At 46.3% G+C, this 27,983-nt stretch overlaps 5 protein-coding genes across 5 annotated transcripts in view; 3 read left to right on the top strand and 2 right to left on the bottom strand.

The window, feature by feature from the left end:
* The window catches only part of LOC130339797 (uncharacterized), an 81,960-nt gene that overhangs the window by 2,404 nt on the left and 51,573 nt on the right, over positions 1-27,983 (top strand). Inside the window, exons 2-3 of the mRNA XM_056554091.1 lie at positions 19,585-19,956; positions 26,881-26,909. Coding sequence (XP_056410066.1) covers positions 19,585-19,956; positions 26,881-26,909 — 401 coding nt within the window. The remainder of the gene's footprint in view (positions 1-19,584; positions 19,957-26,880; positions 26,910-27,983) is intronic.
* Positions 7,578-8,044, top strand: LOC130339784 (histone H2A type 1-like). Its single transcript, XM_056554079.1, has one exon. The coding sequence runs from the start codon at positions 7,578-7,580 to the stop codon at positions 7,968-7,970; it is 393 nt and encodes a 130-aa protein (XP_056410054.1). The 3' UTR covers positions 7,971-8,044.
* LOC130339778 (histone H1B-like) lies at positions 18,038-18,710 on the top strand. Its single transcript, XM_056554074.1, has one exon. It carries the CDS (start codon positions 18,060-18,062, stop codon positions 18,708-18,710), a length of 651 nt encoding a protein of 216 aa, XP_056410049.1. The 5' UTR covers positions 18,038-18,059.
* On the bottom strand, positions 22,463-22,968 carry LOC130339788 (histone H2A type 1). The gene has a single exon (XM_056554083.1). The coding sequence runs from the start codon at positions 22,966-22,968 to the stop codon at positions 22,576-22,578; it is 393 nt and encodes a 130-aa protein (XP_056410058.1). The 3' UTR covers positions 22,463-22,575.
* LOC130339780 (histone H4-like) lies at positions 26,280-27,975 on the bottom strand. The gene has a single exon (XM_056554076.1). It carries the CDS (start codon positions 26,814-26,816, stop codon positions 26,280-26,282), a length of 537 nt encoding a protein of 178 aa, XP_056410051.1. The 5' UTR covers positions 26,817-27,975.

The raw sequence follows: 27,983 nt of genomic DNA on the forward strand, positions 1-27,983 counted from the left end.
ACCGATCACATCCTGCACCCTCCCCCAGCAGCCTGACTCCCTTCACCTGAAGAGGAGGCGGCGGGGAAATTATTTTTTATACATTATTTTATTGTTCTATGTATTAAATTACTGGAAAAGATCGCCCAGTGTGAACACTGACCGTGCGGTTGTTTTACAATCTATTTTACCTGTCAGCGATCACCGTGTATTTAGACCTGATGAAGTCTTAGTGGGGGGGAGAGATTCCCGGGCCCGTCATTGATAAAACCCTTCCCGATCTGGCTATAACGCGTGTCCGTGTGAATATAGCGTTAACTATAGAAAAGCTTTGGATGAATCTTCTGAAAGTAAAATTAAAATATGATTTAAAAAAACCAAGATGGAACATTAAAACTAATACCAATAAAACGAGGAAAGAGGCAAAAAATAAAACACTTATCATGAAGCATAAAAGTTATCACAGGGCTACTAGTATTATTGGTTACAATAGATAATCTAAACCACTGAAATGCGTCTGGTTACCCCCATCTATGTGACCACACAACTGGAAAATCATTTTTATTTGCGCAAAAAACAAGCGCTAGATTGTGACAACTTTCAATCATCATTAACTCTTTAGCGAGGACTCTACTCCAGTATTATCACTGGGAACATCCAGACCGCACCTGGACACCACCGATCTCTCCCCTTCAGGCTTCCATGCACGGCCGGTTTATTCACAAGCTGAGACCGAGACAGCGGGAGGGTGATCGGTGTATGAGTGGGAGCGGTGTGCGGTTATCTACACCAGACTTTTACTTATAATTCATGACTATAATTAATTTCCAAAGATTATAACCAACGGCAGCTGTGCGAGCATTGCGCATAGGATTAGAATCTTTATTGGTGACATACACGAGAATGAGGGGGATCTCTCCATTGTTATCGGGTCTGGAGGAAGCGGGAAATTCAAACCCTGAACATCCTGTGATCAGCCAATGTGTGAGTGTGGAAAGGGGCATTAATAAATGAACATTGACCCATCGGGATTTATATAGAATTAATGCTGCCTATGAGCGGAGAAATACTCTGATACTGTGGTGTCCTTCCTGCTGTGTAGAGTCGGGCTCGGGTCCTTTGTCATTTCATTGTAGTAAACATGCCACTAAAGGGTTAACAATGAGCCGTGTGCGCGGTCCCGATAACAATGGAGAGATCTCCCCGAGATGTAGAGGCTGATTCTGTGGCTGACTACTACCCTCATCCTCCTTGTTTCTCTATTGTTCCCTCCCAGTCAGTGCACACACAGTAGGATGAGAGTCTCATAATAAACCCCGGCGATACCGATCAATAGATTCCCCGGTCAGTGAATGATTTATTGATCGTGGAGAGACGACGTGTGGGCACATGAGAATATACATCCTGCAGTCAGAGAGAACCGCAGCCGCCGCTCTGATCTCACCCGATCCCGGAGCAGAATATATATAGTATCAATAGACTGTACTGACAGAATAGCGGCCACATATACAGAACAGAATACGGGGAATACAGACAGGAGAAGCCCCAGCTCTATTATAGACAATGTGGGTGGCTCTTAGAAGAGCCTTTGGGGTGACAGCAGGAGGCGGAGCAGGTTACTTGGCGCTGGTGTACTTGGTGACGGCCTTGGTGCCCTCGGACACGGCGTGCTTGGCCAGCTCTCCAGGCAGCAGCAGGCGCACGGCGGTCTGGATCTCCCGGGAGGTGATGGTGGAGCGCTTGTTGTAGTGAGCCAGGCGGGAGGCTTCCCCTGCGATGCGCTCGAAGATATCGTTGACAAAGGAGTTCATGATACCCATGGCCTTGGAGGAGATGCCGGTGTCAGGGTGGACCTGCTTGAGCACCTTGTACACGTAGATGGCATAGCTTTCCTTCCTGGTCTTCCTCCGCTTCTTGCCGTCCTTCTTCTGAGTCTTGGTCACGGCTTTCTTAGAGCCCTTCTTGGGCGCTGGTGCAGACTTGGCGGGATCAGGCATGATGATCAATCACAATAATCCTTCACTAGAACAGAGAGAATAATGATGCCTCCTCCTCCCACCGCAGCCGTATTTATATGCAGCCCATGCAAATAAGAAATGCTGTCTGCTCACTGTTCTACTGGAGGAGAAAATCATGTGACCTGTGGGAGCGTCTTAAGCCCCGCCCAGTGCAGTTTATTGGTGTTTCTTAGAGTCTCGTCACCATTGGCAGGATTCAAATCTACCCAATTACGGGAGCCGAAGGGCGGAGCAGAAACATATAAAAGGCAGCAGAAAGAAGACTAAATTTAGAAAGTTAATTTGTTTTCCCTTAGTTTCCGCAGCAGCACAATGTGGGGGTGTGTCTTCGCCCCAGTGAGCAAATGGGACCTGGGATTTTTTAATGATTTAAATAAAAAAATACCCCGGAACCTCCCCCCCCCCCCCCTGGTATAAAGCACCAGGATCACACTAGAACAGTGAGTAGATTATAAAGCAAAAATAAAATAAGGGAGGGAAGCTTGTGCTGCTGAGGAGACTAAGGGAAAACAAATTAACTTTCTAAATTTAGTCTTCCCTAGCGTCCCTCAGCAGCACAATGTGGGGATCTAGCAAGAATCACCCCTAGGGAGGGTTTTCCTGCATAGCAGTTTGTATAATAGACTTAGCGAAAGTAGTTTCGCTAGACAAAAAGGTATCCACTCTATAATGTTTTAAAAAAGTGAGTGGAGAGTTCCAGGTTGCGGACTGGCAGATCTGTTCCAAGGGAACAGAGTTACGCTCTGCCCAAGAGGCAGAAACAGATCTCGTAGAGTGCGCTCTGGTGAACTCTGGTGAAGTTAACCCTCTAGAGGTATAACATAAATTTATGCATTCGCATATCCATCTTGAAATGGATGGTTTAGATGCCTTGGCACCTTTCTTTACACCCTGGAATAAAATGAGGAGATTCTCCGCTTTCCTGAATGGTTTTGTTCTATCTAGATAGACCCTTAGGCATCTTACCAGATCCAGGGAGGTAAGGTCCTTCTGGGAAGATTCAGAGTCAGGAAACTTTGGGAGACAGATAACCTGGTTAATATTTGCGAAGGAGGGGACCTTAGGCAAAAAAGAAGGTAGGAATCTCAGAAGGACTCTGTCCTGCAAGGAAACTGTGTAAGGTTCTGCCGCAGCTAATGCTTGAAGTTCACCAACTCTCTTTGCAGTGGTGACAGCTAGAAGTAGCACCACCTTAAGAGTGAGGAACCTAAGTTCCACTTCCTCTAAAGGTTCAAAGGGTTGAACACACAATTGTTGCAAGACCAATGCCAGATCCCAGGGTGTCACAGGTTTCACCGCTCTAGGACGAATTCTAGTGATGGCCTTGATAAATGACTTTATCACTGGTTCCTGAAACAGTCGTCTTTGTAAGGTCGCCGACAGTGCGGCTAGTTGGACCTTGATGGAATTTGGAGAGAGACCTCTGTCAAATCCATCCTGTAAAAATTCGAGAATTGATGGAGTGGATGGAGAAGAAGCATTGATCTTCTTGGTGACACACCAGGAGAAAAAAATCTTTTTGATTCTAGCATAGGCCTTGTTGGTTGCCTCACTCCTAGAGTGAGATAGTGTTTCAAGGATGCGGTCCGAAAACCCTCTGGCTTTTAATAAGGACCTATCAACTTCCATGCTGTCAGATTGAGCGTCTTGAGATTGTGGCAGAACTGAGTGCCCTGAGACACAAGATTCTGCCTGACAGGAAGTTTCCAGTATATTCCCTTGCTCATCTGAATGAGCTGGGAGAACCAGGATCTTTTTGGCCAAAAGGGAATGATGGCAATCACAGAGGCCTGATCCTGCCTGATCTTCATTAATACCCTGGGTATCATCGAGATAGGAGGGAATATGTAGGCCAGTTTGAAATTCCATGGGACCGACATTGCATCCAGATAGAGAGGTTTGTCCATCTGGTAAAGGGAGCAGAACTTGTCTAGTTTGCGATTGGATCTTGTGGCCATAAGATCTATTTCCGGGAGACCCCAGCGGTCTATGAGCTGAAGGAATATATCCTGGTCTAGAGTCCATTCTCCCGGTAGCGTAAGACCTCTGCTTAGACGGTCTGCTATGATATTGTGTACTCCCCTTATGTGGACTGCGGAGAGCCTGAGAACTCGAGTCTCGGCCCATCGAAAGATCTTTGCCACCTCTTGAAGCAGTGGAACTGATCTTGTCCCTCCCTGCTTGTTTATGTAGTAAACAGCCGACATGTTGTCCGTCCTTATTTTGACGGCTTGTCCCAGGAGAGAGGGGGCGAAGTGGAGAAGGGCATAATATATTGCCCTTAGTTCCTTTATATTGGAAGAGAGAGGAAGTTCTTCTGTACTCCACCAGCCATTCACCTTTCTCCCTAGCAGGTGGGCTCCCCATCCTGACCCTGAGGCGTCTGTCGTTAGGATTGACCACTGAGGTTCTACCAGAGACATTCCGTCCTGGGGGTTCGCCCACCAGTTTAGAGATCTGCGGACTGTGGGAGAAAGTTTTAGACACCTCTCTAGAGAGGAACTCCTCCTGTCCCAGGCCTGGAGAACCTCTGTCTGGAGAGGTCTCATGTGCCAGAGTGCCCAAGGGACAGCTTCTACTGAGGAGGATAGGAGTCCTAGGAATCTCATGAGAGTCCTCAGTGACACCTTGCGGGGGACTCGAAGGAATTGATATCCCCTGGATATCCTGTCCTTCCGTGCTGGAGACAGATAGATTCTCATGTTGTGGGAATCCAAGTAGAACCCTAAAAAGGTTATTTCCTTTGTGGGAAATAGTCTGGATTTCTGAAGATTCACTATCCAACCTAAACTGTGGAGTAAGTCTAGTGTGGTGGTGATGTGATGGCTGAGCTCCTCCTGAGTTTTGGCTAGAAAAAGCCAATCGTCTAAATAGGGTATGATTCTGATGCCCTGTCTTCTGAGAATCGCCATCATGGATGAAACCACCTTTGTGAATACGAACGGGGCTGTGGAAATGCCAAATGGCAGAACCTTGAACTGGAGATGATGGAGAATTCCCTTGATAAAGACAGCAATTCTTAGGAATTTCCTGTGCCCTGGAAATATGGGAATGTGAAAATAGGCGTCTTTTAGGTCTAATGACGCCATGTAATCGTCTCTCAGAATGAGGGATTTTACTGATCTTATAGTCTCCATCCGAAATTTCTTCTTGACTATAAATTGATTGAGAAACCTGAGGTCTATTATAAGCCTCCATTTTCTTCCAGGCTTGGGTACTAGGAACACTGGGGAATAGACCCCCGTGCCCCTCTCGTGTCTGGGAACAGGTTCTACCGCAGAACTTGAGATAAGCTCTAGGATGGCTTCCTCTAAAGCCTCCTGTTTTGCAGAAGCTAGAGAGGGGGATATTAGACACCTCTCTGGAGGGAGATACGTTAGGGGAAAGAAATAACCATTCTCCACTACATTTATGACCCAAACATCTTTTATTAGAGTTTTCCAAGTCTTGAGAAAAAAATGAAGGCGCCCGCCTACAGGTAGACTTCTCGCGTCAGAATTCTGGCTTTTTTGAGCCTCTGGCTCTAGATGATCCCTTCCTTGTGGATCCTGATCCTCTGCCACGTCCAGAACCTCTATATTGCCTGTTACCTTGTGGAGATCGATCTCTCCTGGGTTGATTATAGCGCCCGCGATAGGACTTCTCTGATAAAGGAAGGTTCTTCCCCTTTTTATTGGAGAGCTCCTCCATAATGGTGTCAAGTTCAGGACCAAATAATTTAGCCGGATTGAACTCCAGATTACCAAGAATGTACTTGGAATGACTGTCTCCAGGCCATGGTCTTAACCAAAGAGCCCTCCTAGCAGCTGAAGATAGGGCCATGTTTCTAGAAGCTAGCTTCACCTGTTGACAATTTGAGTCATATAGGTAGTCCATACCTAGGTTAACATATTTAAAGGACCTAAGTAAGTCCTGTCTACTGACCCCAGAGTCTGTCATCCTGTATTCTTGAAAGCCAAGATCTCATAGCTCTTATGACCTCAAAGGAGGCATTCCCTACAGCACACTGGCTGGAAGATGCTGTATACGATCTTCTGAGAGTGACCTCCATGCGTCGGTCCATGGGATCCTTGAGACTAGAACCATCATCAGATGGGATAATGGTTCTCTTAGAAAGTTTGGCGATGGCGTAATCCACCTTTGGTGGGTTGACCCAATCCTTAGATCTTTCCTGATCCATGGGGTAAAGAGTTTTAAACCTTTTATTTATAACAGGTGCCTTCTCTGGGTTGATCCATTCTGCCTTCATTAAGTCTAGGACCGTGTCCTCAATCGGGAAAACTCTAGGCCCCCTGGAGGTAGAAGGAGCGTCCTCGCGGGTGGCTGGTGCATTCTCTGCTTGCACAGCTCTGATAAATTTCGGAAACTTCTCCATAGGAAAAAATACTTTCCCCTGAAGCTCCTCTTCCTCTGAACTAGATGATTTTGTCTCATCTATAACCCTGAATTCTTCATCAGAGTGTACAACTACAGGCCTATCGCTTAGTCTGGGCTTCTTCTTAGGAGGAGGAGCAGTGGTTAATGAATCCTTCAATTCTTTGATGGAAGAAAAAACGAAATCCTTAACCCAGCAGAACATGTCCTGCATAGAAGGCTCAGTGTCTGGTGGTAACCTGGGGCGACATGTGGAACAAATAGGATAATCGTATCCGTCTGGAAGGGGAGTCTTGCATGAGTTACACTCCAAATGCTTCCTCTTGTGGGAGGATTTCCCATGGGTCTCCCTACGCCCTCCAGAGCCTCCAGAATCCATAGAAGACATCTAAGAGGTAAGAGAAAGGATTTAAAATGTAAGGGAAAAAATCAACTCGCAAGTATAAATGGACTCCTCCTATCAGGGCAGTAAGAATACCTATTTCTCAGGTATATTAAGTGTGGAAACAACACACCGAATAGGGTAAACGTCTAGTAGCTTTCAGACAATAGTCTTCTGGCTCCAAGAGACCAGAGCCAGGCTAGGGGGCGTTTAAGTAGCTGCAAATTGCGCCAAAAAATATATAAGCCCCTCCCACTTCCGGGTCCTGTGCCCGGAAACTTAATAATAAATCAAATCTCTTACCTCAACTCTAGGAAACCTTTACCTAACCATATCACCTAAGCACCCTTGATCTCTAACATATTTGGGCTCCCCCTAATAAGAACTCTATACTGCTCTGTACGGATCCGCCGGAAGTGACGTCCCGCAATCCTCGGGCTACAGGAAAATGGCGCCGAAACCGGAAGTGCGGCTAGCGTGGGGTCCGCGAATCCTCCCGGACCCAGGAAAGATGACGGCGTGCAGCAAACCGGCGGATCACCTGCAAGAAAAGAGAAAGTAGGTAGGGGGAGCGTGGAACGTCCATGCTCACACTAGGACAGACAAAAAACTCACTGTTCTAGTGTGATCCTGGTGCTTTATACCAGGGGGGGGGGGGGAGGTTCCGGGGTATTTTTTTATTTAAATCATTAAAAAATCCCAGGTCCCATTTGCTCACAGGGGCGGAGACACACCCCCACATTGTGCTGCTGAGGGATGCTAGGGAATATCTCAGTTACATCACAGAGAGACTTCTCTTGAGTATTTAGTTTTCAGTATTAATTATGTCTGGACGCGGCAAACAAGGAGGGAAGGTTCAGGCTAAGGCAAAGACCCGCTCATCCCGGGCAGGACTCCAGTTCCCCGTCGGTCGTGTGCACAGACTTCTCCGCAAAGGGAACTATGCCGAGAGGGTGGGCGCCGGTGCTCCGGTCTACCTGGCCGCTGTGCTGGAGTATTTAACCGCTGAGATCCTGGAATTGGCCGGTAACGCCGCCCGGGACAACAAGAAGACCCGCATCATCCCCCGTCACCTGCAGCTGGCCGTGCGCAATGACGAGGAGCTGAACAAGCTGCTGGGTGGGGTGACCATCGCCCAGGGAGGCGTCCTGCCCAACATCCAGGCCGTGCTGCTGCCCAAGAAGACCGAGAGCAGCAAAGCGGCCAAGAGCAAGTGATCACCGCTTATCCCAGATCATCCCGAACACCAAAGGCTCTTCTAAGAGCCACCACATTGTCTCCTACAGAGCTGGCGCCGCTGATCTCGGGTGTGATAGGGATCTGGGCTGTTATAGGGATTAAACAACATCCGGCACATTTTATCTAGTATAGGACACAGTGCGGGTTGTGCAGAATGTAGTTTGTATTGGAAGGGTTAAGTCTCGTAATGAATACGTTTTCTCACGATATAGTTTACGGATCCTCCACAATAGACGGGACCGCAGTGTAGAGATGGCGCCCCCTATACTGTAGCCTCCTGTGTAATGGAAGCTCCTGAACACATCGGATCTCCAGCCACATTACACAGCGCGGCCTCCATCCAGCCGATCAGGGGGTCAGCGCTTCTCTATCGTTGGTTACATAAAGATCCCGGCACTCGCTGTATACAGTGACCGGGAATAATCGCCCCAGAGCCGGTGCATTGCCGTGGAATGAGATTTGCCATAGAATGAGATGGTCCGCCTCCATCACATCCTATTGGCTCTCTCTTGTCACGTGACATATTTAAACGGCACGCATCGATGCGCACAGCAGTGTCAGTTTGGCTATCACAGGGAGAGGATCTCCTCACCCTGTGATAGCTGAAGCTGTACGGAGCTCTCATGGCCTCTGTGGCCCGACAGAAGTTCACACATTTACGTAGCTCATACGGCTGGTTCCTATACATTTACTGTTGATCCACAGCGCTATCGGGATCCCGATGCCCGATGGCGCTGTCATCAGTGTGCGTCCCCGCGAGCGCCCCACGCCCGCAGCTCTACTCCCCGTCCTCCGCCCCCCGCAGCTCTACTCCCCGTCCCGTTAACACTCAGGGAGCGGGAAACAGAAAGTAGAGCATCGGGCGCAGGTTAAGTTATTTGCGTAGTGCTGCGCATGCGCAGTACTACTTTACCTGCGCCCGATGCTCTACTTTCTGTTCCCCGCTCCCTGAGCGTTAACGGGACGGGGAGTAGAGCTACGGAGGGACGGGGAGTACAGCTGCGGGCATGGGGCGCTCGCGGGGACGCACACTGATGACAGCGCCATCGGGCGTAGGAATCCCCATAGCGCTGTGGATCGCTCCCTGAGCGTTCACAGGGGACGGGGAGTACAGCTGCGTAGGACGGGGAGTAGAGCTGCGGGGGACGGGGAGTAGAGCTGCGGGGGACGGGGAGTAGAGATGCGGGGGACGGGGTGTAGAGCTGCGGGCGTGGGGATCCTGATGACAGCGCCATCGGGCATAGGGATCCCGATAGCGCTGTGGATCAACAGTAAATGTATATGAGGCAGCCGTATGAGCTGAGTACATGTGTGAACTTCTGTCGGGCCACAGAGGCCATGAGAGCTCCGTGCAGCTTCAGCTATCACAGGGAGAGGAGATCCTCTCCCTGTGATAGCCAAACTGACACTGCTGTGCGCATCGATGCGTGACGTTTAAATATGTCACGTGACAAGAGAGAGCCAATAGGATGTGATGGAGGCGGACCATCTCATTCTATGGCAAATCTCATTCCACGGCAATGCACCGGCCGGAGATCAGCCAATAAGAGCTCGGTATCCGGCTATAGAACTGTTATTTTCCCGCTCATTCTACAATTATCGCTGTAGAATGAGAATAATGAATAAATAAAAATATAAATGACACAAATATAATTAAGAATAAAACGAGGAAAGTTGTAGTAAACTAGATAGTCTTAGCTGGGTCTCTCGGAGAACAATAACATTGATCATGAAACATAATAGTCATCTCAGAGCCCTTTAGATACTAGTATTATTGTTAAAATAGATAGTAATCACATAAAATAGTTAACCCATTATTGCACTAGTAAAACAGACAGATCGGTGAAGTGAAGGAAAGGCTGAGCTGTTATAAAAAGTAACAATCCCGTTAGATGTAACGAATGAGACACTAGAAACACTTTGTTACTAAGAAAATGTCTCAATATTAATTCCAATAAAGAAACATAAAACACCATTTGAATAGTTTTGGTTGGACACAATGTATGATATCGCACTGTGTGTATGCTACCAATGAAATTGTGAGTCCTATGCGCAATATTCGTAAATTATAGTCCTGAATTAATAGTAAAAGGCCGGTGTACGCTCACCCTCCTGCTGTCTCGGCTCAGCTTGTGAATAAATCGGCCGCGCATGGAAGCCTGAAGGGGAGAGATCGGTGGGGTCTATTTTAACCAATAACATTAGTAACCACAGGGTCCTGAGATTACTTTTATGCTTCATAATAAAAATGGTATATATATATATATATATATATATATATATATATATATATATATATATATATATATATATATCCCTGTAACTTTCCTTTTTATTCGAATTTAATTGTTCCTTTTGCTCCATTCTTTTCCCTTCCATTATTAGTATCCCATTCTCTATCCCTTCCCTCCCAGGAGGCTGAGATTCTCGGACACTTATTCGGATAGAGAACACCGGAGGTCTAGGAGATGATTTACTATTAATAGATTAGTCCTGAGCTTTTCTATTAGCGCTATATTCACACGGACAAGCGTTATATTCACATCGGGGAGGATTTTTATCAATGACGGGCCCGGGAATCTCTCCCCCCACTAAGACTTCATCAGGTCTAAATACACGGTGATCGCTGACAGTTAAAATGGATTGTAAAACAACCGCACGATCAGGGTTCACACTGGGCGATCTCTTGCAGCTGAGTGACATAATATCGGAATTTAGTACATTAAATAACAACAAAATGACAATGTATAAAATACAGGATAGCTTTCCCCGCCGCATTCTCAGCAGTGTCGGGCTGCAGGATGTGATCGGTATCAGGTCTGGAATAGGACAGGGACGCGGCTCCTCTATATACTCTGCAGGGAAGACCCCGTATACACCCACCATTGTGAGGTCAGCCCCGGACATAGTGTCCTCTCTCCTCTCCGCCTCACTAGAATCCCCCTGATCGGCCCCAACAGTTTCCCCTCCGCCTAGAGTTAACCCTTTAGTGTCCTCTATGCATCAATTACAGTCACAGGTGTCGGGAGACTGAAGCCAGCAGCACCGATCACACAGGCGCATTACACTGCGGATCACACGATTTACATCACTATAGTAACTGAATATAATTCAGTACTGAGGGGGTTAACTGCAGAGAACACCAGCGCCAAGTAACCTGCTCCGCCTCCTGCTGTCACCCCAAAGGCTCTTCTAAGAGCCGCCACATTGTCTATAATAGAGCTGGGGCTTCTATCTGCTAGAATTATCCTTGTTATATTTGTGGCTGATATTCTATCAGTGCAGCCGCTTTATACTGTATATATTGTCTACATCAGAACTGTTCTATGCACTTTAGTCCGTAGAAGCCGAGTCGCAGTGAAGCAGAACTTGTCCCCAGATTTGTCTCCTTTGGCTGTAGAATACGAGGGTCACTGATATTACTGGACAGCGCCCAGGGGTGAGGTCTTCCCTGCAGAGCGCTGGGTCCTAGTGCCTCCTGCCCCGACCATGTGGTCCCAGAACAGTTGGTGGAGGTGCTGTTAACTACTTTGGTGCTGAACGTCGTTACAGATGTAATTACTGCTGTCACAGGTTACGTCGATTATTTGCGCCTTTCTCAAGGACTGAACATCTCAATTGTCCAGACTGTAATGTAGTTGACAATCATCCCCATCATCCTCAGCGATAACAGTGTCCCTATTCTATCTCCGGATCCCTATTCTAATAACTGATGGTCTCCAGGATCCTATTGTAATTTGTAACTCACATAATATCTCCATTATATGAACTGCTTGTACATTACCCGTATGACACAGGGGATTCATGTGCACTACTGGGGTCATATATTCCACATTATAGAGATGTATTATACACCTGAGATGATATATACTGGCCTCTGCACAGGCGGTGGTGATGGTTCTACACTGTTCAGTCCTGATCATCAGTAGTTACATTTAGTGTAATGACAAACTGTATAAAAAAAAAAAGCTGTCAGTGAATAGAAATACTTATGACTACTGCTGTCAGTGAATAGAACAACTTATGACTACTGCTGTCAGTGAATAGAACAGCTTATGACTACTACTGTCAGTGAATAGAACAGCTTATGACTACTGCTGTCTGTGAATAGAACAGCTTATGACTACTGCTGTCAGTGAATAGAACAGCTTATGACTACTGCTGTCAGTGAATAGAACTGCTTATGAATACTGCTGTCAGTGAATAGAACAGCTTATGACTATTGCTGTCAGTGAATAGAACTGCTTATGACTACTGTTGTCAGTGAATAGAACAGCTTATGACTTCTGGTGTCAGTGAATAGAACTGCTTATGACTACTGTTGTCAGTGAATAGAACAGCTTATGTCTACTGCTGTCAGTGAATAGAACTGCTTATGACTACTGTTGTCAGTGAATAGAACATCTTATGACTACTGCTGTCAGTGAATAGAACAGCTTATGACTACTGCTGTCAGTGAATAGAACTGCTTATGACTACTGTTGTCAGTGAATAGAACTGCTGATGACTACTGCTGTCAGTGAATAGAACTACTTATGACTACTGCTGTCAGTGAATAGAACAGCTTATGACTACTGCTGTCAGTGAATAGAACAGCTTATGACTACTGCTGTCAGTGAATAGAACTACTTATGACTACTGCTGTCAGTGAATAGAACAGCTTATGACTACTGCTGTCGGTGATTAGAACAGCTTATGACTACTGCTGTCAGTGAATAGAACTACTTATGACTACTGCTGTCAGTGAATAGAACAGCTTATGACTACTGCTGACAAAATGTGAACTGAGGGCAGCCGCCTGCAGAGTTTCAGCACATGGGGCCCCCAGGGACACCAATGACCAACTGCGTCCTTGATTTCTTTTATATACATATGTGATTTTTTAATACTATTTATTATTAAATTATATTATTTTTAATTACATTACACAGAGGTGCTATACAAAATTATTCTGCCTTTTTTTTTAATACTAGCAGAGGTTTAAATATTCCACACTGAATGGGAATTGGATGATGAAGTCACATGATGATGTCACATGCTCGGTTCTGGCCAATAGACAGATACTTTCCTCTAACTGTCAATCTTAATAAGCAATTAGATCTCTGCTCAATTATAGAAACCATTCTAATTGGTGATTGAGATTGACAGTTATGGGGAAGAATTATTGGATTTGTTATAACAGAGCATGTGACTTAATCGGCCAATCCCCGTTCAATGTGGAATATATGTAAAGATCTAGCCGACTTACAAATGGCAGAACAATTCTGTATAGAAGAAGGAATTCGGCGGCCTCTCTAGTCCCTTTCTTGACTGTGTGTAGGAAGGAAAGCTGCTGACCTCTAGATGCCCTTGTCTGATTGGATGTGCAGCGGAATAAAATGGATTGTAAAACAACCGCAAGATCAGGGTTCACACTGGGCGATCTCTTGCAGATATATATAATAAATTAATAATGTATTATTTAAAAAAAAAATGACAATAATACAACAGATATCTCCCATATGACTTGTGCAGTAGGGACAGGTCATTGTGTTACAGCCGCGGCCTCCTGCTGCCCATTCTGTATAAGAGACAAGAAGACCCTATGGAGCTTTAAACTAAATGATAACAGTCATTTATACTTCTTATTTCAGAATAACTATTATATATTCTAGATTTATGATTATTAGTTTTAGGTTTGTGATACGGGCTAAAAAAAATCTTCCGCATTAAATTATACTATTCCCTGAGCAAAAAGTCGCAACTTCATAGACAAATTAATCCAATATTCTGATCAATGCTCCAAGTTATTCTGGGGATAAAAGTGTAACCTACCTGAAGATCTCCTAAGGACCCGCGGGTGTGGATCAGGGTTTCCCAGTGTTGCAGCCGCCACTAAAAATGTATAACCCCACGTGATCTGGGGTCAGACCGGAGGAATTCACGTCAGTTTCTATCTATAAGAAATTACAGAAAAAGAGCGGCCTATGTTTTATGTGGACTGTACCCCCAATATATGATAAATAATTCCCCATCTATCAGGATCTTAACAAGAACAATGAACGTAACAAAATCTGTCCTAATAAAAGACCTGAACCCTTTCCATAGAGGACACAATCCTCCTGTGACCTTTCACCCCGATAACTAACAGCAGCGCAGGGTTCATAGTCCTCCAGCTGATACTGGAAGAAAAAACTAAACAGAAAAGAAATAAAACACTTTCCTATATAAAGACCAATATTCCCCGGACTCCTCGGGGGAATGAGGGGTACACGGCCCCAAACAGTGTCCGGAATAGAGGCCGATATATGGCATTTTCTCTCATAGACATTGAGCGGAATAGGCCACATTAGAATTCGCGATATTTCGCTAATATATTGACAAATATTCGTACAATTTGCGGCCTTTTTTTTTTACTATGCGCCATAAAATTAACATGCACAATATCGCGTGATCTTCAGCAAACATGATCAGTCTCATAGGCCCATATGTGAATGTCTGACACTGTAACGAGTATTGGAGCCTTGTTTAAACCATAAGCTTGAAGCAGGGAGGGATGATCACTGTGATATGACAAAAAAAAGAAAAATGCAAATATTCAAGATAAATATTCGCATTGCGAATGTATGCGCCCAACACGTCTATTAGACATGTCATATATAAGTATAATGGTGACTTTATCCCCGTTCTCTCTATCACTTTCCCCTTTCTCCTCTTTCTCCCCGGATTATATTGCGGCATCTCTCTTCTCTCCTGGCGGCCCGAACACTCCCCGGAGCCCGATCAGAGGTGACAGCTCCTGCCCCGCAGCTCCAACAAGGAGATCACATAATTCATCACCTTGGAGACTGGAAATCTGTAACTCCACATCCTAATATACAAGCTCTTCTATATTACATCACTTTATTATTATGTTTTGTTATATCAAGCACAATGCAGATGTATGTATATATTCTAGACTCTTCCAACCCTGATTATCCTATACCAGATATAAGAGCAGCTGAACTTGTTGTGTTGTTATTACAAGTCTTAGTCACCATCTATCGTTGTATCTATTTGTGTCTCAATTAGAACCTGAGAAAATATAAATATTCGACGTTACACTTTGGTAACATGTAAAGATTAGAATACAAATCTCTCACCAGCAGGTGTCACTATTGTAACACAATGTATCTGATCTGTATAAACTGTAACTGTAAGGATTTATACTGTTTTAATAAATATAGCGCCATCTACTCGCCGCACAGTTCTAGTTCTTTATTCCATTCATTGTACAACAGCGACATCTTGTGTCAATTAACAGCAATTACATTGGTGATTATCAGGTTCCCGACAATTCTGTGGTTTCCTGTTATTACGCGGTTACCTAGTAATTCAATTAAGGATTCGATTCTAATTTGCATTAAACAGAAGGTTAACCAAATAAACCCCATAGAGATACATGTATCGGAGCCTGTATACCGGGGAGGAGATTCCCGTCACTGACAAAGTCTTCGGCTTCTCTAAACAAATACTTGAATGTGACCTTATCCTATCTAGCAGATCTGGATATAACGCTTGTCCTTGTGAATATAGCGCTAATAACAGAAAAGCTCAGGATGAATCTTTTCCAAGGAAGGGAAATTCTATCAGAGACCTCCGGCCCCTGACCGGGGAAACCTGGCAAGAGATGACAGTGCAGCCGCGATCTCATGTGTGAACTGGGACCTACTGTTCAGACACCTTATGATAATACTGGGCAGGTCTCTGCACTTGTGGTAGGAATGGAATCTACGCGGTTTAGTCCCGATCACCAATAGTTGTATTCAATGACAACCTGTGTATATAAAAATAAAAAAGTATTACTCTATTACAGTCTCTGCTCATTAACCCCTAATTCTCCTGAGAAGTCTCGTTGAGAGCAGGAAGGGGAATTACAAAAGTATACAATGTAACAACAATGTATTAATAAGAATAAACAAATGAATAAATAACTAATGTATCAACGTGGAAACTAACAGACAGGAGTCCATCATAAAGAGTGAATAAGATGTGTTGGTCCTGGAGAGACTGCACAAAACAAATAATTTATTACTTTATAATGTTACCCCGTTGTGGATGGGCTGTGGGTCTGGTGTCATCTATACAATACATGACACGGACATTCTGTAACACAGTAGGTGACATGTCCCTAATGTACATGGGCCGTGACGTCATCGGTCCCTCTGCACATTTACATTGGAAGTAGAAATGACATCATTCTATCAGAGACAGGAGGATTTATGGTTATACTTATACCGTGTTATATCCCGTTCCGAACCTGTAGGGTTGAGTCTAGTTTGTGGACTAAGCCTGTTACATTTGTATGAATTCACATTGTTATCTATATAAACCATTTATATTAATATGATACATTATCATTCCGTGCATTGTATGAGGTAAACATAATATTTTATTACATTATTAATTAGAAGATAATAAAGAAGAAGAGTTTTATTGTCCGCCCGGCTGGAGTTCCTCTTGGATGTCGGCAGTCTGATGCTTGCTGTGCGGCTCTCCACCTTTCCCGAGCACAGGAGCTGGGATTCAGCAGGCGGACTGGCTTCATACAATTGTTGTGTGGAATACAAATATGACATGGAAGTATCAGTGCAGCGGCCGGGATAGGGCTTTCTCTCCTAGGTATAATGTTCTCTGTTATCAGGACCATATATACAACCAATATAAGAATCCCCGATGTCATCCTGGTAATGTACAAGCAGGTCCTGTAATGGAGATAATCTGTGAGAGAAATCACAATAGGATCCTCGGGGTCATCACTTAACAGACGAGGGATCTGGGGATAGAAGACATTCTGTGAGGGGGAAGGATCCTACAGAGAATACGGAGTCTCTTGTATCTGGATCAGGATTCTGACTTCTTTGTTCTTCTCCTTCCATCTTCAGCCCCTCTGACCCCGTCACTGCTCTCCGCTCCCTCCGCTCTGTCCTCGCCGGTTCCCGCTATCACTGTCTCCTTTCTCACCGCTAAGCAGCCCGGACACGATCCTCCGACCCGACCACTTCTACTTCCAGAGCTTCAGTCGGGGACCGGGTTATATCTTTTAACTGCGGCATCTCCTTCCTCAGTTCCCGGCCCGAACACTCCCCGACGCCGGATCAGCTGTGACAGCTCCTGCCCGGTGGCTTCAAAACACGTTGGAGATTACAAAGAATAACAACAGGGAGATCACATAATTCCCCATCATGGAGAATCTGTATCCCCTTCCCCCTGACCTCCGGCACAGCCGGGATGTGAGAGAATATCCCCAGGGGGTAGGAGCCCCAGCTCTATGTCCAAATCCTCCTCCTCCCCCCCGCACCCGGGCCAAGTGCTCTCTGCAGACATGAGGAGACATCTGCGGGTGTTATGGGTCGGGCAGCTGTAAGGAAGATGAAGGAGAGAACAGTCATCACATCTACTTGTAGACAACTCCCCCCATCATCTCCGGGTCAGTAAATGGACACGTTGTCCGTATTATATCTATATATCCGGACAGGGAGCTGGCAGTGAGCGGAGGCGCCGCCTGTGTTACCCTCCGGGGCTCTCAGCAGCTCCAGGCCGTCTCCGCATCGTGCAATCAGCTTCCTGGACGGTAGATGTTGTAGTAAAGATCCGTGTGATGGTGACCGGTGCCGGGAATAGAAGGAACGATCCCCAGCAGCAGATTTATATTCCCGGATACACAGTGATGTGCAGATCGGGAAGACTGTGGCGGAGATCCCGGGGCCTCCTCCCGGCTCCTCCCCGGCACCTCCGATAATGACGGGTATAAACCGTTAGGGGGGATGTTAGGGAGGAGGAAGACACGGAGAAGGGGAGCTCTCCTGTCCGGTTCTAGCCGGTAAAGATATTTTATCCCGGGCAGGGAAGCACAAGGTTGTAGCGGAACTTCGGCCGGGTCCAGACGGGTTGGGGCGGGGCCTGTTCTCTGTGTCAGCCAATAGCAGCTCCGGACGGTGACATCTCAGCAGCCAATCATTGCGCAGCCGCTGTACATATAAGAGGCGCCAGCAGCTCCGGTCTCAGCATTTATCCTTCACGATATTTCTGTAGTTGTGATTTATAAGATGGCAGAAACCGCACCAGCCGCTGCTCCTCCCGCCGAACCGGCCGCAAAATCCAAGAAGCAGCCGAAGAAATCAGCCGCCAAGAAAAGCCACAAACCCTCCGGTCCCAGCGTGTCCGAGCTGCTCGTTAAAGCCGTGTCCGCCTCTAAGGAGCGCAGTGGGGTGTCTCTGGCCGCCCTGAAGAAGGCTCTGGCTGCCGGAGGATACGATGTAGACAAGAACAACAGCCGCCTGAAGCTGGCCATCAAGGGGCTGGTGACCAAGGGAACCCTGCTCCAGGTGAAAGGCAGCGGCGCCTCCGGATCCTTCAAGATCAACAAGAACCAGCTGGAGACTAAGGACAAGGCGGCCAAGAAGAAGCCGGCGGCTGCGGCCAAGAAGCCTGCAGCAGCTAAGAAAGCGACCAAATCCCCTAAGAAGCCAAAGAAGGCTCCGAGCGCGGCCAAGAGCCCGAAGAAAGCCAAGAAGCCTGCAGCGGCCAAGAGTCCGAAGAAAGCCAAGAAGCCTGCAGCGGCCAAGAGCCCCAAGAAGCCGAAGGCTGCTCCCAAGAAGGTGACCAAGAGCCCGGCTAAGAAGGCGGCCAAACCCAAAGCTGCCAAGAGCCCGGCTAAGAAGGTGACTAAAGCCAAGAAGAGCGCGGCTAAGAAATAATCGGGAGACTCGTCCTGTACTTATCCCACAAAGGCTCTTTTCAGAGCCACCACCTCCTCCAGACAGAGCTGTACGATCAATGCCCGCCCGTGTAACCCCCGGGATACATAAAGGATATAATACAGTGATATAAATCCCTTCTATATTATCATCACTTTATTATATTTTATCAATCCCAATACATCTGCCTTTACTAGTTCTAGATCCCCTTATGAACACTCAGCTGAGTCTGTTCTGTAACCAACCATTGTATCTTTCTGCCGCTGTAACACTTGTAGGGTCAGCGCTTGGGGGAAATATAATTATTGTTACAAATCGGCAACAAAAAGATTATAAATCTCTCCACCAGGTGTCACTATTGTAACACATTGTAGATCCTATGTATAAACTATAAGGATTTACACTGCTGTGATAGACGCCCTAAGGATAAACGGGATTATGGAAATTATTGATTTACCAGATATTTGGGGATAAATGTAACCCTTTGGGTAATAGGTTGTGCACATATTATTTCCCCCATCCCGAGGGTTAGTTTGCTGCTTAGTTTTATTACTATTTAAAGTCATGCAGTCCCGAATAGTGTCTGAATATAGGGGAGCGGCAGGCAATCAGTGTGAACACCCGAAATGCGGTACCGCGTCATGTCTGAGGGGACACGGGGGAGGGCGCTATTATCGGGAGTTACGTCCATCCGCAGGGAAGGCTCGAATAGGGCGAGGATGGGTCCTGCCTCTTTCTAACAAAGAACAATTGCTGACGTCACACGTATTTTGGCGGGCTCATTGGTTGTAAGAATCAGCCAATGGGATGCAGGGGTGGGGTTTACATGAACCAATGGGGACAAGACGAGGAGAATAAATGTTCTGCTCCGCGCTCGTTCTCCATCACTTCTCCGCTGTGTACGTATACAGAGGATCATGGCCAGGACCAAGCAGACCGCTCGTAAATCCACCGGAGGGAAAGCTCCCCGCAAGCAGCTGGCTACTAAGGCCGCCAGGAAGAGCGCTCCCGCCACTGGTGGGGTGAAGAAGCCTCACCGCTACCGTCCAGGTACAGTGGCTCTCCGTGAGATCCGCCGCTACCAGAAGTCCACCGAGCTGCTGATCCGGAAGCTCCCCTTCCAGCGCCTGGTAAGAGAGATCGCCCAGGACTTCAAGACTGATCTTCGCTTCCAAAGCTCGGCGGTCATGGCCCTGCAGGAGGCCAGCGAGGCTTACCTGGTGGGACTCTTTGAGGACACCAATCTGTGCGCCATCCACGCCAAGAGGGTCACCATCATGCCCAAAGACATCCAGCTGGCCCGCAGGATCCGTGGGGAGAGAGCTTAGATCTAATCGGGACCCGCATACAACACAAAGGCTCTTATCAGAGCCACCAAATTATCTATAGAACGAGCTGATTCCTTATCCTCTCCATTGTTCTGCTCCTATACTCCGCCTGTTCTCATAAGCAGGATCCCGGGATTGTTCTCTGCAGTGAACCCCCTCAGTACTGAATTATATTCAGTTACTATAGTGATGTAAATCGTGACCTCCGCAGTGTAATGTCCCTGTGTGATCGGTGCTGCTGGCTTCAGTCTCCCGACACTTGTGACTAATTGATGCATAGAGGACACTAAAGGGTTAACTCTAGGCGGAGTTATAGACCCGAATGTTCGCTCATTGGTTGATCACTGCAGTTGACCATTTTGAAATTCCCGCTCTTCTTCTGATCGTTTCTCCCTTTGTCTCGTCCTCTTCCCTGTACACGTGACTACATTCCTCTTGTTTCTGTAAATAGGAAGAAAAAGGCGGCGGAGGGGAAACTGCTGGGGCCGATCAGGGGGATTCTAGTGAGGCGGAGAGGAGAGAGGACACTATGTCCGGGGCTGACATCACAATGGTGGGTGTATACGGGGTCTTCCCTGCAGAGTATATAGAGGAGCCGCGTCCCTGTCCTATTCCAGACCTGATACCGATCACATCCTGCAGCCCGACACTGCTGAGAATGCGGCGGGGAAAGCTATCCTGTATTTTATACATTGTCATTTTGTTGTTATTTAATGTACTAAATTCCGATATTATGTCACTCAGCTGCAAGAGATCGCCCAGTGTGAACCCTGATCGTGCGGTTGTTTTACAATCCATTTTATTCCGCTGCACATCCAATCAGACAAGGGCATCTAGAGGTCAGCAGCTTTCCTTCCTACACACAGTCAGGAAAGGGACTAGAGAGGCCGCCAAATCCCTTCTTCTATACAGAATTGTTCTGACATTTGTAAGTCGGCTAGATCTTTACATATATTCCACATTGAACGGGGATTGGCCGATTAAGTCACATGCTCTGTTCTACCAAATCCTGTCAGCGATCACCGTGTATTTAGACCTGATGAAGTCTTAGTGGGGGGGAGAGATTCCCGGGCCCGTCATTGATAAAAATCCTCCCCGATGTGAATATAACGCGTGTCCGTGTGAATATAGCGCTAATAGAAAAAAGCTCAGGACTAATCTATTAATAGTAAATCATCTCCTAGACCTCCGGTGTTCTCTATCCGAATAAGTGTCCGAGAATCTCAGCCTCCTGGGAGGGAAGGGATAGAGAATGGGATACTAATAATGGAAGGGAAAAGAATGGAGCAAAAGGAACAATTAAATTCGAATAAAAAGAGGAAAGTTACAGGGAATAAAATATATATATATATATATACCATTTATTATGAAGCATAAAAGTAATCTCAGGACCCTGTGGTTATTAATGTTATTGGTTAAAATAGACCCCACCGATCTCTCCCCTTCAGGCTTCCATGCACGGCCGATTTATTCACAAGCTGAGCCGAGACAGCAGGAGGGTGAGCGTACACCGGCCTTTTACTATTAATTCAGGACTATAATTTACGAATATTGCGCATAGGACTCACAATTTCATTGGTAGCATACACACAGTGCGATATCATACATTGTGTCCAACCAAAACTATTCAAATGGTGTTTTATGTTTCTTTATTGGAATTAATATTGAGACATTTTCTTAGTAACAAAGTGTTTCTAGTGTCTCATTCGTTACATCTAACGGGATTGTTACTTTTTATAACAGCTCAGCCTTTCCTTCACTTCACCGATCTGTCTGTTTTACTAGTGCAATAATGGGTTAACTATTTTATGTGATTACTATCTATTTTAACAATAATACTAGTATCTAAAGGGCTCTGAGATGACTATTATGTTTCATGATCAATGTTATTGTTCTCCGAGAGACCCAGCTGAGACTATCTAGTTTACTACAACTTTCCTCGTTTTATTCTTAATTATATTTGTGTCATTTATATTTGTATTTATTCATTATTCTCATTCTACAGCGATAACTGTAGAATGAGCGGGAAAATAACAGTTCTATAGCCGGATACCGAGCACTTATTGGCTGATCTCCGGCCGGCTCTGGGGCGATTATTCCCGGTCACTGTATACAGCGAGTGCCGGGATCTTTATGTAACCAACGATGGAGAAGCGCTGACCCCTGATCGGCTGGATGGAGGCCGCGCTGTGTAATGCGGCTGGAGATCCGATGTGTTCAGGAGCTTCCATTACACAGGAGGCTACAGTATAGGGGGCGCCATCTCTACACTGCGGTCCCGTCTATTGTGGAGGATCCGTAAACTACATCGTGAGAAAACGTATTCATTTCGAGACTTAACCCTTCCAATACAAACTACATTCTGCACAACCCACACGGTGTCCTATACTAGATAAAATGTGCCGGATGTTGTTTAATCCCTATAACAGCCCAGATCCCTATCACACCCGAGATCAGCGGCGCCAGCTCTGTAGGAGACAATGTGGTGGCTCTTAGAAGAGCCTTTGGTGTTCGGGATGATCTGGGATAAGCGGTGATCACTTGCTCTTGGCCGCTTTGCTGCTCTCGGTCTTCTTGGGCAGCAGCACGGCCTGGATGTTGGGCAGGACGCCTCCCTGGGCGATGGTCACCCCACCCAGCAGCTTGTTCAGCTCCTCGTCATTGCGCACGGCCAGCTGCAGGTGACGGGGGATGATGCGGGTCTTCTTGTTGTCCCGGGCGGCATTACCGGCCAATTCCAGGATCTCAGCGGTTAAATACTCCAGCACAGCGGCCAGGTAGACCGGAGCACCGGCGCCCACCCTCTCGGCATAGTTCCCTTTGCGGAGAAGTCTGTGAACACGACCGACGGGGAACTGGAGTCCTGCCCGGGATGAGCGGGTCTTGGCCTTAGCCCGAACCTTCCCTCCTTGTTTGCCGCGTCCAGACATAATTATTGCTGAAACAAACATAAAAACTCAAGAGAAGTCTCTCTGTGATGTAACTGAGATATTCTTTCTGCTGCCTTTTATATGTTTCTGCTCCGCCCTTCGGCTCCCGTGATTGGGTAGATTTGAATCCTGCCAATGGTGACGAGACTTGAAGAAACACCAATGAACTGCCCTGGGCGGGGCTTAAGACGCTCCCACAGGTCACATGACTTGCTCCTCCAGTAGAACAGTGAGCAGACAGCATTTCTTATTTGCATGGGCTGCATATAAATACGGCTGCGGTGGGAGGAGGAAGCATCATTATTCTCTCTGTTCTAGTGAAGAAGGATTGTGAGTGATCATCATGCCTGATCCCGCCAAGTCTGCACCAGCCCCCAAGAAGGGCTCCAAGAAAGCCGTGACCAAGACTCAGAAGAAGGACGGCAAGAAGCGGAGGAAGACCAGGAAGGAAAGCTATGCCATCTACGTGTACAAGGTGCTCAAGCAGGTCCATCCTGACACCGGCATCTCCTCCAAGGCCATGGGCATCATGAACTCCTTTGTCAACGATATCTTCGAGCGCATCGCAGGGGAAGCCTCCCGCCTGGCTCACTACAACAAGCGCTCCACCATCACCTCCCGGGAGATCCAGACCGCCGTGCGCCTGCTGCTGCCTGGAGAGCTGGCCAAGCACGCCGTGTCCGAGGGCACCAAGGCCGTCACCAAGTACACCAGCGCCAAGTAACCTGCTCCGCCTCCTGCTATCACCCCAAAGGCTCTTCTAAGAGCCGCCACATTGTCTATAATAGAGCTGGGGCTTCTCCTGTCTGTATTCCCCGTATTCTCTTCTGTATATGTGGCCGCTATTCTGTCAGTACAGTCTATTGATACTATATATATTCTGCTCCGGGATCGGGTGAGATCAGAGCGACTGCTGCGGTTCTCACTGACTGCAGGATGTATATTCTCCTGTGGTGGAGCGGGGGGCGCTGTAGAGTTCTCCGAAGTTAACCCATTGCCTGATCTGTCTTGTGATCAGTATCTCCTCCACCAGATTCCCCGATTATTTCTTCTATAATCTCCGCGGTCCTGATCGATCACACAGCCTTACTGGAGTGAATTGTTGCGGTAACGCTATAATATGTAGTCTGCACAATCTATAAATCCTAATTTACTGACCGGGGAATCTATTGATCGGTATCGCCGGGGATCGGTAGAGCCCGACTCTACACAGCAGGAAGGACACCACAGTATCAGAGTATTTCTCCGCTCATAGGCAGCATTAATTCTATATAAATCCCGATGGGCCAATGTTCATTTATTAATGCCCCTTTCCACACTCACACATTGGCTGATCACAGGATGTTCAGGGTTTGAATTTCCCGCTTCCTCCAGACCCGATAACAATGGAGAGATCCCCCTCATTCTCGTGTATGTCACCAATAAAGATCCTAATCCTATGCGCAATGCTCGCACAGCTGCCGTTGGTTATAATCTTTGGAAATTATTTATAGTCATGAATTATAAGAAAGTCTGGTGTAGAGAACCGCACACCGCTCCCACTCATACACCGATCACCCTCCCGCTGTCTCGGTCTCAGCTTGTGAATAAACCGGCCGTGCATGGAAGCCTGAAGGGGAGAGATCAGTGGTGTCCAGGTGCGGTCTGGATGTTCCCAGTGATAATACTGGAGTAGAGTCCTCGCTAAAGAGTTAATGATGATTGAAAGTTGTCACAATCTAGCGCTTGTTTTTTGCGCAAATAAAAATGATTTTCCAGTTGTCTGGTCACATAGATGGGGGTAACCAGACGCATTTCAGTGGTTTAGATTATCTATTGTAACCAATAATACTAGTAGCCCTGTGATAACTTTTATGCTTCATGATAAATGTTTTATTTTTTGCCTCTTTCCTCGTTTTATTGGTATTAGTTTTAATGTTCCATCTTGATTTTTTTTAAATCATATTTTAATTTTACTTTCAGAAGATTCATCCAAAGCTTTTCTATAGTTAACGCTATATTCACACGGACACGCGTTATAGCCAGATCGGGAAGGGTTTTATCAATGACGGGCCCGGGAATCTCTCCCCCACTAAGACTTTATCAGGTCTAAATACACGGTGATCGCTGACAGGTAAAATAGATTGTAAAACAACCGCACGGTCAGTGTTCACACTGGGCGATCTTTTCCAGTAATTTAATACATAGAACAATAAAATAATGTATAAAAAATAATTTCCCTGCCGCCTCCTTTTCAGGTGAAGGGAGTCAGGCTGCTGGGGGAGGGTGCAGGATGTGATCGGTATCAGGTCTGGAATAGGACAGGGACGCGGCTCCTCTATATACTCTGCAGGGAAGACCCCGTATACACCCACCATTGTGATGTCAGCCCCGGACATAGTGTCCTCTCTCCTCTCCGCCTCACTAGAATCCCCCTGATCGGCCCCAACAGTTTCCCCTCCGCCGCCTTTTTCATCCTATTTACAGAAACCAGAGGAATGTAGTCACGTGTACAGGGAAGAGGACGAGACAAAGGGAGAAACGATCAGAAGAAGAGCGGGAATTTCAAAATAGTCAACTACGGTGATCAACCAATGAGCGAACATTCGGGTCTATAACTCCGCCTAGATTTAACCCTTTAGCGTCCTCTATGCACCACTTACGGTCACAGGTGTCGGGAGACTGAAGCCAGCAGCACCGATCACACAGGGGCAATGCAGAGGACACGATCTACATCACTATAGTAACTGAACTCAGCACCGAGAGGGTTAACTGCAAAGAACAATCCCGGGATCCTGCTTATGAGAACAGGCGGAATATATATATATATATATATATATATATGCGCAATTTGCTTGGGTGTGAACAGCGCCATTAACATACAGGTGTTATATAGAGTGAAGGCTCATTTGTCCGGATAGCGGGATATAGAAGGGTCTTACCGGGATATTATCAGGAGATTTGCATGTTCTATAACACGGACTCTTTAGGGAGGTAATGAGTGATATGGTGGGGAGGGAAGTAATGTAATCTGGAGAAGATGAATGTAGATTGTAACAGTAACTATAATCACGGAGGAAGATGAGGGCAGTAGTCAGAACATTCAGAGGAGATCCCCCGGAGCAGATAGGAGGGAAATACCGATAGACTGATCAGGTGCAGCGATTATGGCAGGACAGGGAAAAACAAACACCGCAACCACAAGAGCAAAACACCGATCACACAACCTCTCAGTAGAGAAGACACAAGGAATTGTAGCCTTTCCATAGAACATGTGGGCGGCTCTGAGAAGAGCCTTTGGGTTGATGTGATGGAGCCGAGTAGAAGCAGAATTAACCTCCGAAGCCGTAGAGAGTGCGGCCCTGTCGCTTGAGGGCGTACACCACGTCCATGGCGGTGACGGTCTTCCTCTTGGCGTGCTCGGTGTAGGTGACGGCGTCACGGATGACGTTTTCCAGGAAGACTTTCAGGACACCGCGAGTCTCTTCATAGATGAGGCCGGAGATGCGCTTCACACCTCCCCTGCGAGCTAGACGGCGGATGGCAGGCTTGGTGATGCCCTGGATGTTATCCCGGAGCACCTTCCTGTGCCGCTTGGCTCCGCCCTTACCGAGACCTTTCCCTCCTTTACCGCGTCCAGACATCTTCTCTATGTAGCGAGTAGACTGCAAGATACTGAGTGCGGCCGAGTCCGGCTTATATGGCACATGGGTGGACCTGAAAGAAAACTGGAACAAAGATGACATCATCCGGGGGGCGTTTCTTTTAACCACATTTACATTCCTGACCCTCCCCCCTTTCCGTTGATTGGCTGAACACGAGACAAGAAGGTTTTGAATTTCCCGCCCATTCCAAAACGTTTGCTGCATTTTTCCGATTCTAAATAATCAGTTTTTTTTTCTTACCGCGATTCTCCCCAACATTCTAGAGAAGAGCAGTCGTCATTGTACCGAGCGGGAATGGTGATCGGGCAGGTGTGTGAGCTGTATGTTACACACATGGGAGAGGATCAATAGCAGCACAATAATCTGTCAGGTGTATAATGTGTGTGCGGGGAGCAGCAGATGGCAGAACAAATCTTGTGAATGGATCGATCACTCGGGCAGCATTACCAGGTCTACAGGACTGCTCACCCCCGGGCACCAAGACTCTGCACACATTGTACGACATTATATGGAGCCCCGATATGTGCAATGAGAGTGACCGAGAATAATCGTCCGAGAGCCTGATCCCACGTGTTAATACCATAAAAACAAATAAACCCATCAATTCTCAGGATGGATAACACCATGTGTACAACCAGTTAACGAAAGAGTTAAATGTACCTCCAAATTTGGGTAAATCAATAACTTCCTTAAATCACATCTATCCATAGAGATCGTCTATTTATCACAGCAGTATAAATCCTTACAGTTACAGTTTATACAGATCAGATACATTGTGTTACAATAGCGACACCTGGTGGTGAGAGCTTTGTATTATACTCTTTACATGTTACCAAATTGTAACAAGTAATATTTCCCAGGTGCTGACACAAGTTACAGAGATACAAATAGATACAACTATGGATGTTGACTAAGACTTACACCCCCTGCTTATTCTATACCAGATATAAGAGCAGCTGAAATTGTTGTGCTGTTATTGTAAGAGTCTGTAAGATGATCAGGAACAAATAAATACATCTGCATTGTGCTTGATATAACAAAACATAATAATAAAGTGATGTAATATAGAAGAGTTTGTATATTAGGATGTGGAGTTACAGATTTTCCATCTCCCAGATCCTGAATTATGTGATCTCCTTGTTGGAGTTGTGGGGCAGGAGCTGTGGATTTATAGTGTTTTGTTTAGTTTTTTAATTTAATCCATAATTACATTAATACCCATAAAATCTAATTATGAATTAAATTATTTAATTGTTCACTATTGATGCATCCACTAGTTATTGATCATTAATACATTGATTAATTATTATGGTTGTAAATATTTATAAATTGTATGATCCATGTAAAAGGTGGATATCATGGGGGATAGAG

The sequence above is a fragment of the Hyla sarda genome, unplaced genomic scaffold (genome assembly GCF_029499605.1).
Source record: "Hyla sarda isolate aHylSar1 unplaced genomic scaffold, aHylSar1.hap1 scaffold_552, whole genome shotgun sequence".
NCBI classification, from domain to species: Eukaryota; Metazoa; Chordata; class Amphibia; order Anura; family Hylidae; genus Hyla; species Hyla sarda.